Source organism: Lepisma saccharinum, chromosome 27, assembly GCF_977018435.1.
Source record: "Lepisma saccharinum chromosome 27, izLepSacc3.1, whole genome shotgun sequence".
Lineage (NCBI taxonomy): Eukaryota > Metazoa > Arthropoda > Insecta > Zygentoma > Lepismatidae > Lepisma > Lepisma saccharinum.
Genome location: NC_139255.1, coordinates 56,188,849 through 56,207,816, shown reverse-complemented (window position 1 = coordinate 56,207,816; position 18,968 = coordinate 56,188,849). Strand labels below are relative to the sequence as shown.

The 18,968-nt window shown below is 38.8% G+C and overlaps 1 protein-coding gene across 1 annotated transcript in view; it reads left to right on the top strand.

Moving 5' to 3' along the window:
- Lon (lon protease homolog, mitochondrial) overlaps positions 1-18,968 on the top strand; it is a 66,060-nt gene that overhangs the window by 14,460 nt on the left and 32,632 nt on the right. Inside the window, exons 3-6 of the mRNA XM_083113019.1 lie at positions 6,615-6,813; positions 9,902-10,014; positions 15,688-15,841; positions 17,513-17,660. Coding sequence (XP_082969145.1) covers positions 6,615-6,813; positions 9,902-10,014; positions 15,688-15,841; positions 17,513-17,660 — 614 coding nt within the window. The remainder of the gene's footprint in view (positions 1-6,614; positions 6,814-9,901; positions 10,015-15,687; positions 15,842-17,512; positions 17,661-18,968) is intronic.

Genomic DNA, 18,968 nt, shown 5'->3' with positions numbered 1-18,968 from the left:
TTGATAGAAGAAAGAGAAAGTACTGCAGAATAGTGGAAATGATTGTGAAAGTAAATTTGAAGCTTTCTGAAAGCAATTAGCAATATTTGCAGTTCCGGAAAGTCCTATTTATCAGCGAAAAGGTTATGTAAAAGGTACCTTACACAAATATCCTCTCTTCCCATCGACAAGGAATTCCACAGACTACCCCCAACAAGAGGCTCGAAGGGATGTGCTGAAGACCAGCACCAACGTGATGAGATGTTGAAGGGATTTAGAGAAATCATTGTGATGCTAAGATCCCTAAACCTGGCCCACCTAGCCTAACCACAAAAGCATTTAGAGATATTTGAATACCAAGAGCTGTAAACCTGACTCCTATCCAGGGACGTAGCTAGGTTGATCAGTTCGGGGGGGCCCAAAACTTAAGATTTTTTTTTCTATCAAACTATTAAAAACTAACAAACTATTAATATACCATATAGGCCTACATAAGTATATTTATATATATATAATCTTGTTGGAAGAGAACATTATTTTCTCCTGTAGCCCCCAAAAATTTACGGATATAGACTCGTGAAATCCACGTCCATTATTCTGGAATATAAATGCAGAATGAACTTATTAACTTAATGGCATCTAGACAGTCTTTAAAAATCCATGTATTTTCTCTTGTCAGATTTTTGAGATACCAAGAACAATGTCATTAGTCCTTACTCCTTAGATTTGTAAATTTGCTCGAACAAAATTGAGAAGTAGAGAAAACCCTCTTCTGTGGGTTTAGATATAAAAGGGTGCTGGTATTAGGTGTACGTACAAGTATGACAACAGTGCGAAAATGAAATGTTTGTGTAATGAGTTCAAGATAGGCATCCCATGTATATTGTTTATACCAGAACCGAATCCGGCGGCCTTTAGTGCAAGGCGACACCGTTAACCACTATTCTATGGGACATGCACGAGTCTTTCGTGGCGTCGTACTGTACACATTGGAGAATGATGACGATATATATGAAATTGTATGCACACATCTGGTTTCTTAAAAGTAATCTTCTTTGCGCGTGCAAAACTAAATATATGATGGCAATAGAAACAACAAAATTCCCGTGCGCTCAAATTATTGCGCTCTAGTCTTTCAAGGTTCGATCCCTGGTAGAAACTCCAAAATTTCTGTGATGGCCCAACACCGTGAGGACAATTGGGAAGCTACTTGAAATCAATATGTAAGCGAATTCCACTCTCAAAACTAGATGGGACTCGATGTGATGACCACGCGTCACCGAATGGAAAAACACTTCGGAGGCTTTGTCCTTCAAAAATAATTTTACTGAATAACTGTAGTTTTCTTTAGAGGACCTAAACATGGCTTTTTTGCACAGTACAATGTTGTTTTCTTTCACCCTACTTTTATAGTTTTTCATTCGAAGGATTCCACTCCCGAAGCATGAGCATGACGCACTACGAAACCAGATGTCCAAGGTTCAGACCTTGGACAGGTGTGGTTGCATCATGTCTCGCATCGCTATTCCTTCGGATCATCATTCAATCTCATCGTCGCATTTAACCCAAGAGGTAGAAAGGCGGTGTAAAATAACGAAATAGAAATTATTGATTGACTTGGTTAATTTTACTTAACTTTTCTGACACTTTTTGGCTAATCGTGAAGATGAGAATGAGTTAAGATTAAGTTGATGAAAAGACCATCACAAAGAAAACACGTTCTCAGGCCGGGATTCGAACACGGGACATTCTGTTTCGTAGCGTAACCTGCTAACCACTCCACCACGGAGTTGTCGGCCCAAATAGAAATGAAAATTAGAAAATGCCATCTTGAATTTGCAGGAACCGAGTTCACCAGCAAGGGCAAAAGATTTTCGCTCCCACTAGGATAGGCAAATAACAGAAAATGCTTGATAAGTAATTTGGCTCTCCGTATTTCATGATATTATTATGTAAGTAACTATTATTCGCTATATAACTTTGGATTAATTTTATTTGTATGTCTAGTCAACTTTCCCGCCTAAGCACTAAGCAGCAGCCACAGCGTCTGCATTTGCGGGTGGAGGCCAGAGTTGCTAAAGGTCCAGGAATTTTAAATAAATTCAATTCCCATCCAGGAGAGAAAATTAGCAAGCGTAAATGGGTTCTGGACCGTAAGGAACCTCTTCATCTGTAATGTTTTCAATTCGGTCCATGATTTTTTTCCCAGATGAATTTAAATTTGGTCCAGGAACCTTATTTCCTGAAGAATTTAAATACGGTCAACGAACATTTTTTTCCGGATCAGTTTAAATAGGGTCAAAGTTCCGTATTGAAATGAAACAATTCGCAACTTGGTACGAATTTAGATTGTGCGAGAGAAAATGTTCCGGTCCTATAGAACAAATTAGAATGTATGCATTCCCTAATCTTTAACAATCCCAGGGTTGTTTATGGTCCAGGTATTGTAAATAAATTCATTTCACATCCGGGAGAGAAAATCAGCAAGTGTAAATGGGTTCTAGGCCTCAATTCGGTCCAGGAACCTTTTTACCGTATGAATTTAAATACGGTGCAGGAACTCTTTTTTCGGTAAAATTTAAATACGGTCTAGGAACCTTATTTTGCGGCTGTATTTAAACACTGTCCAAGAACCTTTTTTCCAGGATCAATTAAAATTCGGCGCAGGAATATTTTCCGGATCAATTTAAATACGATCCAGTATCCTTTTCTAATGGAACAATACACTACTAGGACCGAATTTAAATTGTGCGAGAAGGAAGGTTCCAGTCCTGCAACGGACCCCAATAAAACCCATAGAAGTTATGGGTAGATGGACCTTTGACAACCCTGGTAGAGGCTAAATGAAGAAAAATCACAAAATATGCAGAATTTTGAAACATATTATTTCTAGAGCATTCACACTACTATATAAAGTTGACTACATACCTCGTTTCCCTCCTTAATTCAAATGTGACTTATTCTTCATCACATGTGAGATCAACCATGCTGGGAGTCAAACGCGGTCTCCTGTGTTGGACATTTGGTCGATCAGTCGATCCTACTTCAATTTTTTCGAGAGGAAAACAAGCTGGCAGCTTCACACTCGAAATTTCACTTCGCCTACCCCCGTGGTGGAGTGGTTAGCACATCGTGCTATGATTGCAAGGTGTGCCGGGTTCGGATTCCGGACTGACCATGGGTGTTTGTTGTGTCCATTGATCAATTTAATCATATCATCACTCATCCCCATCTTCGCAATTAGCCAAATGTAACAGAAGAGCAAAGTAAAATGAACCAAATTACTCGAAATTTCACTCGCAATGCATGAAAATGAGATCTCAAGCACTCCGTGATCCTATCGGAATCTCACGTTTACAGAAACTAACTACGAAACCACTTCTTGGATCAAACTGTTCTTCAAACTAGCTGACCTGACAGTCATCAATTGTCGACCAATCAACACAGTAGGGCAAAAAGAAGCAGATGTTTCTTGAAAATGAGTGGAAAGTTACCAAGGAAGGATATAAACTCTATACATTACAAAGGCTTATTATGGTCTTTCCCTTTGTCATTCATCTCCCGCCAAAAAAAGGGACAAACAGTAGAATTTTGTCTCTTGCAATTTGAAAAGCCTATGTCCATGCTGAACCATAAAGTAATTAACCCAGAAAGTCCTAGCTACCTGCAGTGCGTTTCGGCACGGCCCATAACCAGAGCCAGATGAAGAGAAGATTTTGTGGGAGGGAGTGACCTGGCTTAGTCCCCCTGGTGTGCATGAAGGGAAAGTGTGTTTTCAAAAGGTCCCCGACTTCCCAGAAAGGGACGGCCCATAAAATCACTGCATTTCCTACCAATGCATCCGTTTGTATTCAACCAAAATGTATGTCACCGTAGGATCTGAGCGCTTCGAGTTCTGTCGGTTGCGGGACTTCTTGAGTCTTTTGTCAACATGGTGCCAATCAGAGTTTCTTGCTGCCAAGGTCGTTGCACCTATGAATCGGCTCTTCAGCTTGAGTGGCAAGAGACATGTTGTACGGAGGAAAGTTGCACCGGAAATTACCTTCTTAATATGATGAAACCTGTAAAACATCCACAGATATTTATTCGGGGGTGGTCCCTCTGACAAAACATCAATATTCTCAAAATTCTTCGAAACGGACTGTGTAAAACATTGCAATACTCCAAAAACTGAACCTGCTCTGCAACACAAGGAAAATGCCTCATTTAGCAATTAATGTGCCTTTGTTAAGTTGGTAAGTTCAGTATGGCACTACAGTTTAAATAATGCTGATGGAATAAATCAATAACGTCTGTTAAATGACAACGACTCCTTACCACAAGAATATAATTATTCTTTACAGATATCCCCTATAACGGTTGGGGGTTCGACGTGCTGACCCCACGTCACCCCATTACTGGTTAAAGATCTCCACACCTTCAGGTAGGATTGTGAGAGGGAGACTGGCAGTCGGGAGATAGGCCAAAGCCCTTCCAGGTCTGTCGAACCACGGGTTATTATTTATTTATAGATGCTTAAATACATTTGCAACCTCACATGTCTTAACAGTGACTTATTTCAAGGGTTGTACTTGACTCAACATAATAAGCTTACTGTGTGAGGCAGATTCATACGAAAAAACCAAAATAATAACAATAATAATAATAATTTACTTAAAAATTACAAAAATGTATTTACTTGTTCTTGTTTAAATTTTGGATTCTTCTAAAAGTTTGTTAAGGAATTGAGTTGAGTTGGTGTTTTTAAGTCCACTTTATGCACAGTAAGGCTAATCGGTACTGGACCTGCAGTTTAAAGTAAGATCCGGACCACTGTGTACCTGCACCAATGTATCGAACGTGGGATTCCTCGATTACAAGGCAACAATGCTATCACTGCGCAATCGTTTGTTAAAGAGGATTCTCAAAATCTGTCTTCACGATATCGAGAAAAATATGCGACTCGAGAAATCGAACAGTTTGTGAAGATAATTAGTTTTAACACGTTGCGTGTTTTAGACTGTTTCAATGGTAGAATAGATATTTGGTGCGAATAATACTACGTACTTACCCGGAGATATGAGGCATCCTGCCACCATTATACTTATTTAGCGTGTATTGCACTCTAATTCTGGACCAGTTGCAACTGTTTGCATTTTATGTGGTTTACTGCTGCACAAGCGGTCGTTCTATAATCTACTCAAGCTCAAAACATCGTTTGGACACAACGGCAACACTCAACGCCCAACCCTGCCTGTTTTTGACCTGCGACTGCTAGGGGTGGAAAGACCACTCTCTCAAAATTCCGAGAAACGACGAAGTTCTAGGTTCCTACACTGACATCCACTTTAGCTACAACCAGGAAAACGAGAACAAAATGTGGTTTTGGGTTCGTTCCACTCAAATTAAGAACAGTGTTTCTAACTGAAAGAAAAAAATACTGAAAAACTATTTTGCAATATTTGTCATGAAAGTAAAATTTTCAGCAAGTGTAGAACAGTTTGCCGGGGCCACGTGGATGTTCTGGGTGGCCAGTGCCCCCCCGGCCCCTAACGACGTCCCTACTCCTATCTACAAAACCTCTTCTCGCCACACACACATGACCTAGACAATGGTACACAAATGGTTGGCTGCAAGAGTGAAGTATGTGTCCACAGACATAAAAATAAATCAAACCATGAAATAAATGCCTGCATGATGAAATCTGAATTAAACAAACGGAACTTGTGCCATAAAGTCACTGCACCATGCCATAGAGGGATGTGTTGGTAGGCCCCACACGTTCGTTATCTTGGTGGCCAATTTTTGGAGTCACTCTGATCAGTACCATGCTCTGGCTGCCACCTCCAGGGTTGCAGCTCCCAGGTACTCCTTTATTATATGCTGGTTGAACGCCAGAGTTGCTTCATGCAGGTGCAAGTTCATAAGAATTGTGGCCTTAGATTGCCCACCCCAGTAATCAAACAGGGTCTCCTACCACTCTTACTGTACTTAAGATTTTTTTCCTACTGAAACTGAAATGTCAAGATAACGATATGAGCACAGATTGTATTATTTTCTGATTTTGTATTTATTTTGTAGAATTAACTCTTAAATGCAGAGGCCATTCTTATTGGCATTTGTGCTAACACTGAGTGCATTTTCAATGGAAAATTTAAAATTCTGGAATGTTTTAAATAAAAATTAATATCTCGGAAAGTATGATTGGTTGAGTTATGAATCATATCTCGTTTTGATTAGACTATAACCCTATGGTATCTAGGATCCCCCTTCTCCATCCCCAGTATATTCAGAATCAAATTTCAGTTTCACTAATTACTAATGCCATAGTGCAAGGCTCATGTAGAAATCAAAACGTGTATCTGTGATTATTATCTCAGTCACACCATGTTCCAAAAGTCTACATACTACGTGACAATGCTGCTTGCTCCAAAAATGGACCAGCGTGGCGTTAGTAAATAATATACACGATGGTTCATTTTTATACCAGCTCGGTATTTAAATGTTAAACTAGGAGTAACATGCTACAGAAATGCTTCACGTATTCTTCATTTAATACTTATATCCAGTCAAGAGATCCCACTTCCAGTTGTGGGTCCTGTCTTGGTAAACTTCTCTGTGTATGTGACATTAATTTGAACTTTTCCTTGTTTCAGAATGTGTATGACCTGAGCAGCCTGCACCCGATTGGGACAGCAGCTGTAGTTGTTCAGGTGACGGGAACTAGTTGGCCGCAACCATCGTACACGCTCCTGGTCTCAGGGTTGTGTCGGTTTAAGCTGGACAAACTCGTACAGGAAGTCCCGTACCCTGTAGGCGTGGTTACACAGCTGGATAAATTTTCCCTTGATGAAGGTACGATTACCTCTTCCATATTTAATAATAGTAATACTCTTCTTGACATTTTTAGTTAGTGAAATTTTATTTTCCTATGCAATTTGATATACTCTGCATGTGACTTGCTGATGATGAAGATACATGTGAAATGTTGAGAAAATAAACAATCACGAACTAATGACTGGAGCCTGGATCTTTAGGCGCGAACTTTTGACCAACCAAATCAAAATAGGTGCATTAGGTGGGGGAATAATCGAGAAAACTTTTAAGTGTATTCATGTGTATCATATAATTTTTCATTTTAGACATTACAAAGAAAGTATTGTGTGAAATGAAGATATACTTTGATAGTATAGATATTCATTCACACGTAGAGAATCCTTGAGTCTTTACTGTCTGGCTGCCTTAGCTGAGAGCATGGACGGAAGTGCGCATGTGCCAACTGGACGTGTTCATTGGCAAAATAGGGGTGACGTCACGAAGCAGGTTCCGTGAAAATCGTCTGCTGTGGAAACAACAATGAAGTTTGAAACATAATAACATCGCCACCAAAATACGTAGAGATGTTTACGAATTATGGAAGTGTGCAGAATGAAAAAATTGCCATCCATATACTATATAAGCACACAGAATATATCAGGAAAGTATTCATTACGTCATAGCAGGTAAACTTGTTTCTAAACCAGTAACTTTATTTGAATCATTCAATTAAATTGATCTCCTTAGTAAATATTATAATTAGCACAAATGTACACAGCAGTGATCAGGATAATATTCACGAATAATAGTATTATTATACATAGTATTATAAATACAAGGGTTGGATAAAAAGTAATGGTAACACTGCTGTCCCGTGAAAGGGGTGAGTCACAGCGCCACAAGCGTTTCGTGGCTGATAAAGGAATGTCAGACGAGGAAGTATAGTGAGTGGGAGCGATTGTATGTTATTCAGTCAATAACAGCAGTGCTCTGAAGCAGAGGACGAGAGTGCAAGTGCACTAACAATATGTTTAGGCAAGAAGAACAACGTCTCTCAGGCAGACGGTCAACGCAGCCTACTTCTGCACCTTCTTGCAACACCACCTTCGTCTCGCATTAAGAAGGAAGTGACAGCACGGTGTCCCATCATCCTGCTTGACAATGCAAGGTGTCACACTGCGAACAATGTGACGGCGCTCCTGCATAACTGGTAGTGGGAGGTACTGGAACATCCGCCGTATTCACCGGTATGAGACCGTGTGATTACGACCGTTTTGTCAAAATGAAGGAACCACTGGGCGGGAAGCACTACGACACGCGCGAAGCCATCATACGTGCTATATGGCGGTCACTGCGGGTCATCGACAGAGATGGATGCGCTGACGGTGTACGGCGCCTTCCATACGTGTGACAGAAGGTCGTAGAGATGAGGGGCGATTACTTTGAAGGAATGTAACACGTGCTCCTCTGCCAATACAGTCAAGTACCAATTATACCACTGTTGCCATTACTTTTTATCCAACCCTTGTATAATTAAGAAAATGTAGTAACTGAATTGTTTGTGGCATTGTGTTTTATATCAAGGGCATTTTGCAGAATGTACAACAGGGACCAAAACATCACAGTTTTCTTAGTTCCACTTCGAAACTCCACACAACACAGCAAGCAGTAATAAAAACAACAAGCGAGCCCATGCTAGCAAAATGCCACAGAGAGTGGTTTGGTGGTTCTAGCTGCTTCCCCTCTCGCGTTTGGAATCATACTTTCCAGCTAGTTTCCTTTCCCTTGGCCGGACTGTACCTTCACTCATCCCTGGCACTGGTTTCTGAATACAAAATAAATGAGTTGTACTGACTTATGTTCTACCTTTCTATGTTGGTGAACTCTGTTATTGTTATTTTATTCAGTATTTCCATTCTGCATCGTCTGGTCATGACAAAATAACTCAGAGTGGGTCTGCATTTCAAAAAACAGATGTGTTTGTTATTTGTTTTTTTGTTTTTTAAAAAATAAGATTCGAAATTCTTGGTGTCTTGTTGTCCCAATTTTTTACCTCTATTTTTTCTCCGAGATTGAATGATTTGATCTTATTCTATCCCTTTATTAGCAGAAATATGTTTAATATCAACAACTTGTGTAGTGTTTGTGTTAGTAGCATAAATCCAACATTTGTTAGGCCAGCTGAACACTGGATCCGACACGACGAGACGTTCACTGTTTTGTCGCAAACCATCGCAATGTGACTTGAGCCAGATGTTTCGTCCGGTATGCAGCGCCCCATAAGAGCCTCATGTTAAACCTTTCCTGAGTCAGTTTGCAACAAAAATGACTCATCGTGTCGGATCCGGTGTCCAGCTGGCCTTGTCAGTTTCACAATTGCACAGTTTTAATTTTATTATTATAAAATTAAAATTAATATAAAATCTCAATCTGTTGAAACTGTAGTCTGACTTGCCTAATCCTTGCATCAAAACGAAGGTGGCCGGGTTTGTTATTCATGATCCCACCACTGAATTTTCCAGATTTGACTCCCGGCCCGCTCATGGCTTTTTATTTCCAAGTGTGTTTTCATTAATTTCAACTGGTCGTCATCATCATCATCTTGATTTGCCAAAAGCAATGTAAAATAGAAAATAGTTTGGCCATAATGTCTGTATCTTAAAATGGATGTTAATAGGTACTTTTCTGCCTTCAGTTTATGTAATTCCATTATTTGTAAACTTTAATTTAATCTACATCTTGACCTTTCTCCTAATTTGATTCTCTATGGCAGATATTCCTATTTGGGATGGCAAAATCCAGATAACATTTTATCTGGATATCGGATAATTTTCTATCCAGATTTAAAATATTGGATATTCTGATATCCTATATTTGGATTATCTGAATTACCTGGATATCCGAATGTGTGCATTATTCAGACAGTCTTATCCACATCCAGGCTATCCACATATTATTTTATTTGTCGTGTTTGTATTTCACTTCCATACTATCTGAATATTCAGATATGTGGATTGTCCATTGCATCCAAAATGAATACTGGATAATTTGAAATGCAGATTTTGTGGTGATCCCTAAATCTTATACTTCTTTGACTAAAGTCATGATTTAATTTTTCTTTCTCCAGAGAATGAAGAAAGCAACACTGAGCTTAGTACTCTCATAGCAAACTTCAAAGGAGAAGTCTCCAGGATGCTGGAGATGCTGGACGTGTCGGTTCCAACTGTTGCGAAGCTAAAGGTACTTTACCATCTAGCATGCAATAAGTGGTTAATATTATGTTGTGTGAAGACTGCAGACATACATACTGAGGTGTTTGTTTACCGTAAGCATCAAATTCTGGATGTTGCTATCATCTGTGATACATTTTTTGTCATTTTCACTTTGAGTTCAAGAAAATAAAACCACATAGTCGTCAGAGATTTATCATTTTTTTTAAGTAGGTTGCGACCATTATATGAAGCTTTTTAAAAAATAATTACCTGTATTTAAAAATTACTTATAGGTAGAGAGGCACATATTTTTGGTAAATAATAAAGCAAAATTTCTGTACAAAAACAGAGCGAATTTCACGTTCAAAAGCAGTATATAAAAATGACATTTTGGTTTTAAAATTGTGAATATAATCCAAAGTTTGATATAAAAACTGCACTTATTACACTAAATAAACATACGAGGGGCATGTCAAAAAAAAAAAGGACCGATTGGTTATTACAGACAATAAAATCAAGCGAGAAAATTTTTATTTTGATGCTATACAAGTACATACCCTGGTTATTTATCTACATAGTCACCATGATAGATGCTCCAAGCATTTTTGGTACCGTGGAAGATGTTTACGTAGACCCCCTGCGTAAAAATCTGCCGCCTGGGATCTTAGACAGTAGAGAACTGATGTCGTGAGAACTTCACTATCATTGAAACGTTGCGAAGCAAGCCACGTGTTGAGATGAAGGAACAGAATGTAATCACTTGGTGCAAGATCTGGACTGTATGGTGGGTGATTAAAACATTCCCGTCACAATTTTTGAATTATCGCAACAGTACGGTCAACTGTGTGTGGGCGGGCGTTGTCATGAATAAGCAGAATTCCAGACCGTAACGTTCCTCTTCGCCGGTTTTGGATGGCCCGTTGCAGATTAAACTGTGTTTGGCAATACATCTGCTGTGATGGTTCATCCTGGTTCCAGGAATTCCACGAGGATTAAACCTTTTTGGTCCCAAAACACGGTTGCCATGATTTTGTGATGTGATGGTGTTTGCTTGAATTTCTTCGGTTTCAGTGAACCGGAGTGACACCATTGCATGGATTGCTGCTTCGAGTCACTAGTGACGTACGATATCCAGGTTTCGTCTCCAGTCACTATGCGAGAAAACAAGTCATCCCCATCCTTCTCCCAGGAGGCCAAAAAATCAAGTGCTGATTTTATTCTCTCATCTTGGTGAGTGTTTGTCAACATTTTTGGCACCCACCTCGCACACAATTTGCGATAACCCAGATTGTCCGTTACAGTTCAGTGCAAGGTTTTATCAGACACTTCAGGAAACTCCTTGCCTAGATCAGTAATGGTGAAACGACGATTGGATCGCACTTTCTCATCAACACGTTGCACAAGGTCATCCATCTGTACACTAGGCCTGCCGCTCCGCTCGTCATCATGAACATTTGAACGTCCTTGCCGAAAAGCATGGTACCATTGTCTTACCTTTCCTTCACTCATTACTGTTGGGCCGTAAATGGCACACAATTCCCGATGAATGTCAGCTGCACTCAGTCCTTTTGCGTTGAGAAATCTAATCACCGACCTCACCTCGCATTTGGTGGGATTTTCTATTACAGCAGCCATTTCATCTTCCTGCTACTCACACATACACACCTCCACACTGAGAAATATACCTCTGTTAAAGACACATAATACTAAAGCATGTTCCCATCAAGCGCAGCTTCGTCAGTGTTGCCAGTCCCAAGTAAAAAATTATCGGCCCTTTTTTTACATGTGCTTCGTATCCCTTCTAATGGCAGATTTATCTAGTTACCAGAGCATTAAGTTTATTCATGTATAGAGGGTTCCATTTTTGCTTCTTAACTATTTCCAGCAGAATTAATGAATTTTTCACAGGATAATTCAAATTTCTGAAAGTGTATTTCGTGTTTAAGAGTCTATTTCACATTTTGCAGGCCATTTCGCATCATTTGGTGACAAAAGAGGGTAGTAAAATGCACCACACACTTTTCAGAAACATGAAAAATTAACATTAAAATGTGTTATTTCACATTTCGTTTTTTCGTCAATATACTCGTGAATATAGTATGTTAAAATTGAATGGTCCAAATCAACACTTTATTTCTTCGTAACAGTTGAGCGAACACTTTTCTGGTCTGAAAGAAGAAGTTAACGCATGAGTTGTTCCTGATTTTTGCATTGTAGACAAAATATTACACTTGAGAAAATCCATATTCCTGATTAGCCAAAAGTGACAGAAAAGGCAAGTAAAATATACTAAATGAATCAACTTGAGAAAGTTTACTACATTGTTGCAAACTATGGATTTACAAAAATTTAATCTTCTGTGTCCATTCTGCTATCATTGGTTTTGTTATCTGATGTGCTGATGCAACGTTTACACAATGAATGGTTATGAACCTATTCTTGGACTGAAAAAACAGGGTGTGATTATTATGTGGCGATGTTTTTTTTGTAAACTTCGGTTTACCCGTAAATGATGATGCTTCTTTGGAAGAACTTCTAGATTTATCTAAATGCAAGAAATTGCACTAAAATCAGAACAACCTTAATTACTAGCACAACTAAAGTTCCATTATTAGTTACTGTAAAAATGGTACCTTGATGAGGTTCCATGGCTTTATCCAGAATTTTCCATCTGGGGGATGGTGTAAGTTAGTATTAAATGGGTGTAAAGAAATCAAAAGGACCATAAATTGGAAATTTGTGAAAAATTTAGGGGAGTAAATTTTGGCAGGGAGGTGTTATGGGGTTGTTGGGGGGGGGGGTTATCAATAAATCACCATCTGCTTCCTATTCAACCAGCAACTTTTCTTTATTAAATTCACTGTACAAGGGTGGCTCAATAAGTCACTTAACACCCTCAGTACAAGGCCACTGCGGCATGGAATGTGAAACTGGCGATGACCAATCATTGCCTGGCCAAGGGGGAACCACATTGAAGCCACCCACACGGTCGGCGGCCATCTTGATGTCCGCCATCTTGAATTCAACTTCAGAATTTTGAATGGGAAGGGGGTCGTGCGACATATCAAAATGGGCTAGAATTTCACAAGAAATGCAATGGTGAAGGTTTTTTCGACGTATCTTTAACCAGTAAAAAGTTATGACTGAATTCTTGTACCAATTAGCTCCTTTTCAAGGTGTTAGAAAAATGCCTTAAAATTTGTTTAGCGCATCGGTAATGCATCGAGATCAAAGTGACGTCTAGGGAGAGACGTTCGCATGCCATTGCACACGATTTTAATCGGATACATCCATGAAGAGCTGCTCATTATGAATGGTTGTCGCGAACAATTTACACTGTGACGCTTCCATTGAATTAAAAGTCCTTCACAGTGACAAGGCTAACGTTTATGTTCAGAAGGAAGTTTATGAACAGAATATTCGATGCTTTTTATCTGATAACCCATTTTCGACAGATCAAAGCTGAATGGTTAGTGTTGGTAAGTTAATGGTGTGACGTGCTGTGTGGAACACGATTGGTTAGTCAATTTTCCATCAACGGAACTTAAATGCTTAGGGCTGCTTGGATTTGTTAAATAAACAGTTTTTTTCATCCTTGCTTATGGAAGAAGGTACTTTTTACAGAGTTTTTTCAATAGGGAAGAACACCAGAACACTTATGGGAACGTTGTGAAGCAGTTTCTGTCCAAAGTTAGTTATCAGATGACAAGGGTCGCATATTCTGTTTATGAACTTCCTTCTGAACATAAACATTAGCCTTGTCACTGTGAAGGACTTTTAATTCAATGGAAGCGTCACACTGTAAATTGTTCGCGACAACCATTCATAATGCGCAGCTCTTCATGGATGTATCCGATTAAAATCGTGTGCAATGGCATGCGAACTTCTCTCCCTAGACGTCACTTTGATCTCGATGCATTACCGATGCGCTAAACAAATTTTAAGGCATTTTTCTAACACCTCGAAAAGGAGCAAATTGGTACAAGAATTCAGTCATAACTTTTTACTGGTTAAAGATACGTCGAAAAAACCTTCACCATTGCATTTCTCGTGAAATTCTATCCCATTTTGATATGTCGCACGACCCCCTTCCCATTTAAAATTCTGAAGTTGAATTCAAGATGGCGGACATCAAGATGGCCGCCGACCGTGTGGGTGGCTTCAATGTGGTTCCCCCTTGGCCAGGCAATGATTGGTCATCGCCATTTTCACATTCCATGCCGCAGTGGCCTTGTACTGAGGGTGTTAAGTGACTTATTGAGCCACCATGTATACTGTAAACTAGGAATGGCAAAATCTGGATAAAATTTTATCTGGATATTCAGATTATGCAAATTATCCAGGTATCTGATAACCTGATTCTCCAAATTATCCGGATATCCTATATCTGGATATTTGGATTATCCAAAATGAACAGATATCCAAATGTGCATTTTCCGGACAGTGTTATTGTTTTACAGGCTATGCACATATTTTTTTTATTGGTCTTGTTCATATTTTATTATACAGATTTTCTACAAATCGTTCATCAAATCTGTACTATCCTGATTATTCCAGTATCCAAATTATTTGGATATTCAGATATCCAAATTATCCATTGCATCTGAAATAGATATTGGATAATTTGAAATCAGAATATCATTATCCTGATTTTGTGGTCATCCCTAGTATAAACTTGAATACACATTTTTAACATTATCTAGTTATACATGCACTTATAGTTAAATACATATGAGGTGCATTCAATAAATAACTGGAAAAGTAGTATAAGAAATCTAAAATACTATCGTGAACGTTATGTGTTTGTTATTTTTTGAAGGTATCTGTAAGCTATTCATAGCTGGGCCTGACTTGCGTACAAGACACTGGGAAACAGTTACCATTACAGGAGTCTGGAGCAGCGAAGTGTCGTGAGACTTTTGTTGAGTGAAGGTGTGAAACCGATAGAAATTCATCACCGCATGACAGTTCAGTGCGGTGACAACTGTATGAGTCTTTCACAAGTGTACGAGTGAGATGAGAAGTTCAAACAGGGCATAACAAGTGTTAAAGATTCTCCGCATCCAGGTTGCTCTGTCACTGCTGTGACTGCAGGAAAGGTCATGTTATCTTTCTTTTGGGATAAGGGGCCAATTCTTGAACATTACATGCCCATTGGTCATAATGTAAACAGTACCATCTACTCCAACCCTTTGCGCGAAAAACTGAAACCAGCCATTCTGCAGAGACGACGTGGTCTGGTGTCCACTGGTGTGCTTTTGCTCCATGACAATGCAAGACCACACACTGCCAGTGTCACATTGTCTACCATCGAGGACCTAAAGTTTGAGTGCTTACCCAACCCTCCATATTTGCCTGATCTTGCACCTTCCGATTTCCACACTTTTGGCTCACTGAAAGATGCACTAAGTGAATTGAGGTTCCAGAATGACAACGAAGTACAGTTAGCGAGCAGTGCATGAGTGGTTACGTACGCGTCCAAAATATTTTTTTCCCTGTAGAATCAGTGCCCTTATCAAATGCTGGCGTAGGTTCATTGAACTGTGCAGGGGGGGGGGAGTACTATGTTGTAGTTCTTTTGGTGCTTGGTAATAAATATTTGTTACAACATGTTTCTTTTTATATATTGAATGAGCCTTGTACTTAATGTGCACATAAAATTTATTGTAATTTTTATATTGTTCCATATATTTATTTCCAGCAACTTTTATATTCTCTACCTGGCCATCGCTTAGCGGACCTTAGTGCATCTGTTTTGAAGACATCTTATGAAGAGAAATTGCAAATACTGGACACCATTGACATAACGGAACGATTCAAGAAAATGCTGCCTTTGCTTACAAGGCAGGTTGAAGGTAAGAGGAAAGGATCCGCTGTTAAAAATGCTGGGATGGTTTTCAGAACTTCCATGTTTTTGATAGAACTTGAGTTTGACCTTGATATACCTGTGCATTTCATTTGCATATTATTTAATCTTTTAGTTCTATTTTTATCCCTAAGAAGGAGTGTTTGAGGAATTATTCAGGTAAATTTCTGGTTGTGTTGGATGGAAGAAAAAGTTAAAAATTGACAAGCAAGAAACTTATTTAGTGGTAGAATTTCATTTTTTTAAAACAGTTTGACATAGTTTCCCTGAATCTTGTTCAGAGACTGGAGTAGAATGAAAGCACAACACATCGTTTCAAACAATGCTTCCTTTTTCATCTTTAATGATGAAATGTTGCTCTCTAAATAGAATGTTATACTTTTGTATCTATTTTTAAATGGGCATTGTACTTTCAATGATCACATATGTTTAGTTCTGCAGTGCTCATTAATTTCAACTTTAGGGTTACACGTATGATCGTCTGTTACTTGTGATCATAGGTGAAACATGATTTTTTTCTGGGATGGGCACAGATTATGCTGTAAGCATGTGATAAAATGTAACAATGGAAATATAATAATAATAATAACCCATGTCTCGACAGCCCTCGAAAGGACCTGGGCCTATCTCCCGGCTGCCAGTCTCCCTCCCACAATCCTACCTAGAGCTGTAAAGATCTTCAACGTGTAATGGGATTACGTGGGGTTAGCACGTCGAACCTCCAGCCGTTGTAGGAGATTTCAGAGACCGGATTACACTACTCACTCGTAGCTCCCAAATTTCCTCACGATGGTGGGTTGCCACCGGCTGGCCCTATACACAGGGCGAGAACCCAGGTAGACTTGAACCCATTCCGTCCCGTAGTCAGAGCCCAAAGCACAGCACCTTAGACCGCACGGCCACGGAGGAGGACACAATGGAAATATAATGTTCAGATTTTTCAACATATTAAACATGTTGGTGTGCATATAATATTCACATCAAGACAAGAGTTCATTTTAGTTAAACTTTGTGATAAACTAATTGGGACTGCACCTTCAAAGTGGAATATAAACCACTATACATTGTACCTCCACCAGGAAACATACTCGGTGCCCTTTGATTACTTCCAAGTAGGTAGCAATAGTAGCTTTTTGTAAAATGGAAGTACTTAGTTCTACGTTATGTGTATTAGCAATGATTACAGAAAGAGATAAGCTTGAAAATTCATTTCCTTATGCGACATTGTTACAAAAATGGGGAATATTTGCTCTCGGTTTGTGTCGATCAGGTTATTGTCTTTGAACCAACAAATTCCAGACTTGTTTTCCGATGTAAACTTACTTAAGTGTCTACTAAATCTAATCCCATGTAATGCATTCATTTTGAGAGTTTGTTTCATTCTTTACCACCTGAAAAAGGACTGCTGTAACATAATACTTATTCACCCCCTTTTGGGAGTGGCACACACACCCCTGTACCCTCCTGCTAGATGCACCAATGATTATGATATAGTATTGAACACTACAGACTAAAAGATTAAAAGACCATTACATTGTTCTACCTGCAAGGTAATTGAAATTACAATAATTATTAGGATGAATAAGCCACTTCCTTTTATTTCAAAATCGTGCTCAAAAACTATCAATAAGAATCTCGTCATATACTTCTTACATTTCAGGCTTGCAGCTTTTGAAGGAAGCTAAGAAGAATGCCCTTAAGCCTGCTTCAGAAACTATGCCATTCAATCGCATTGTTCGATTTCCAAGGGGCCTTGGCGGCAATGATGATGAGGCTAATGATCTACAAGATCTTCAGCGCAAACTTGAGTTAGTATTTTTATTTTTTATTTTTATTATTTATTTTTTTTGGTAGATAATTGCCTCTTGACTGTCTCAGCATCACCTTTTTAGATTTATATCTCCTTCCTTTTTACATGTTTTCATTTTCTTCTAATGAATTCTGAAACTAATTTGGAACCTGAAAGTTGCATTTGATCTTGGGCAGAGACTTTTCAATTTCTCATTCTGGAGAACAAGCCAATTTTCTAAATGTGGAATAATTAGTTATGTTCAGGAGAATCATGTGATTTCCATTTGCTGTTGTCTAATAGGTTTATGCTCTATGAGAAGTTCTAAGTAGATGTGTTTTTCCCTCAGAATAAAAAAAGTTAGAGTGGTTTTGTAAAATGAGTTACTTTTTTCCAAAACCCACTGCTGAGACAGCCCCATGTAGAATAAACTAGATGTGAGTAAAATAAATACATTTTATGCATTTAAGAATGTTTCATGAGTTTGATGGCCTTTTGCTCAAACTTGAACAGGTCATTCTAATGTTTTCCTTTATCAAATAGCTGCTTACACTTTGATAAATACAACGAAAACTCAGGACGTCACTATGGTAAAATCCCATATTTTAATAACTTTTTTATCTACATTCATTTATTTTTTAATATTCACAATTTATACAACGTAAGCTTGTATTAAATGTACTCTGATTATACATCATATTAATTCAACATTCTATTTTCACGATATGTAACAAGAGAGAGATTAATAACAAAAATTAAACATTAAATTTAATAAGTAGGTAAGTTAAGTTCTCCCCTGTGCTTAGCACCACCCCATGAAGGCGTATAGGGGGTGTAGGGGTAACGCCCCACACTTTCTTCATCCGGTCGTGAGGGGGGGTGATGTGATCATCATCATGCCCCTGACTGCCTTTACCCCCCAGGTACCCATGTCATTCGACGCTGGATGGGCGTTGGGGCCGCTTCCAACGTTAGAAAAGTTCCCGGATTTGAACCGGCCGGGGATCGAACCCGGGACCTTGAGCATTAACAATAAATTAACATATTTGGGTCAGTCACAAGTTCAATATGTCAAAGCATAAAGTGTACTGAATTATTTTTTTAAATATGCGTAGTTTGGATTCTGCTTTTTACCTTTGACACAGCAACATGTGCGATAAAATTACTATTTTTAATGAAAAAAACTGCACACATTGCACCTCACATTCTATGCTGTCATTCAAAATTTTCATACATCTCAGATATATATTAATTTTTCTTACAGTAAGTGTCCGTTGTAGAAAGTACAGTCTGTAGTTTTTGAAAATCTAATTCCAATTTTCAGAGT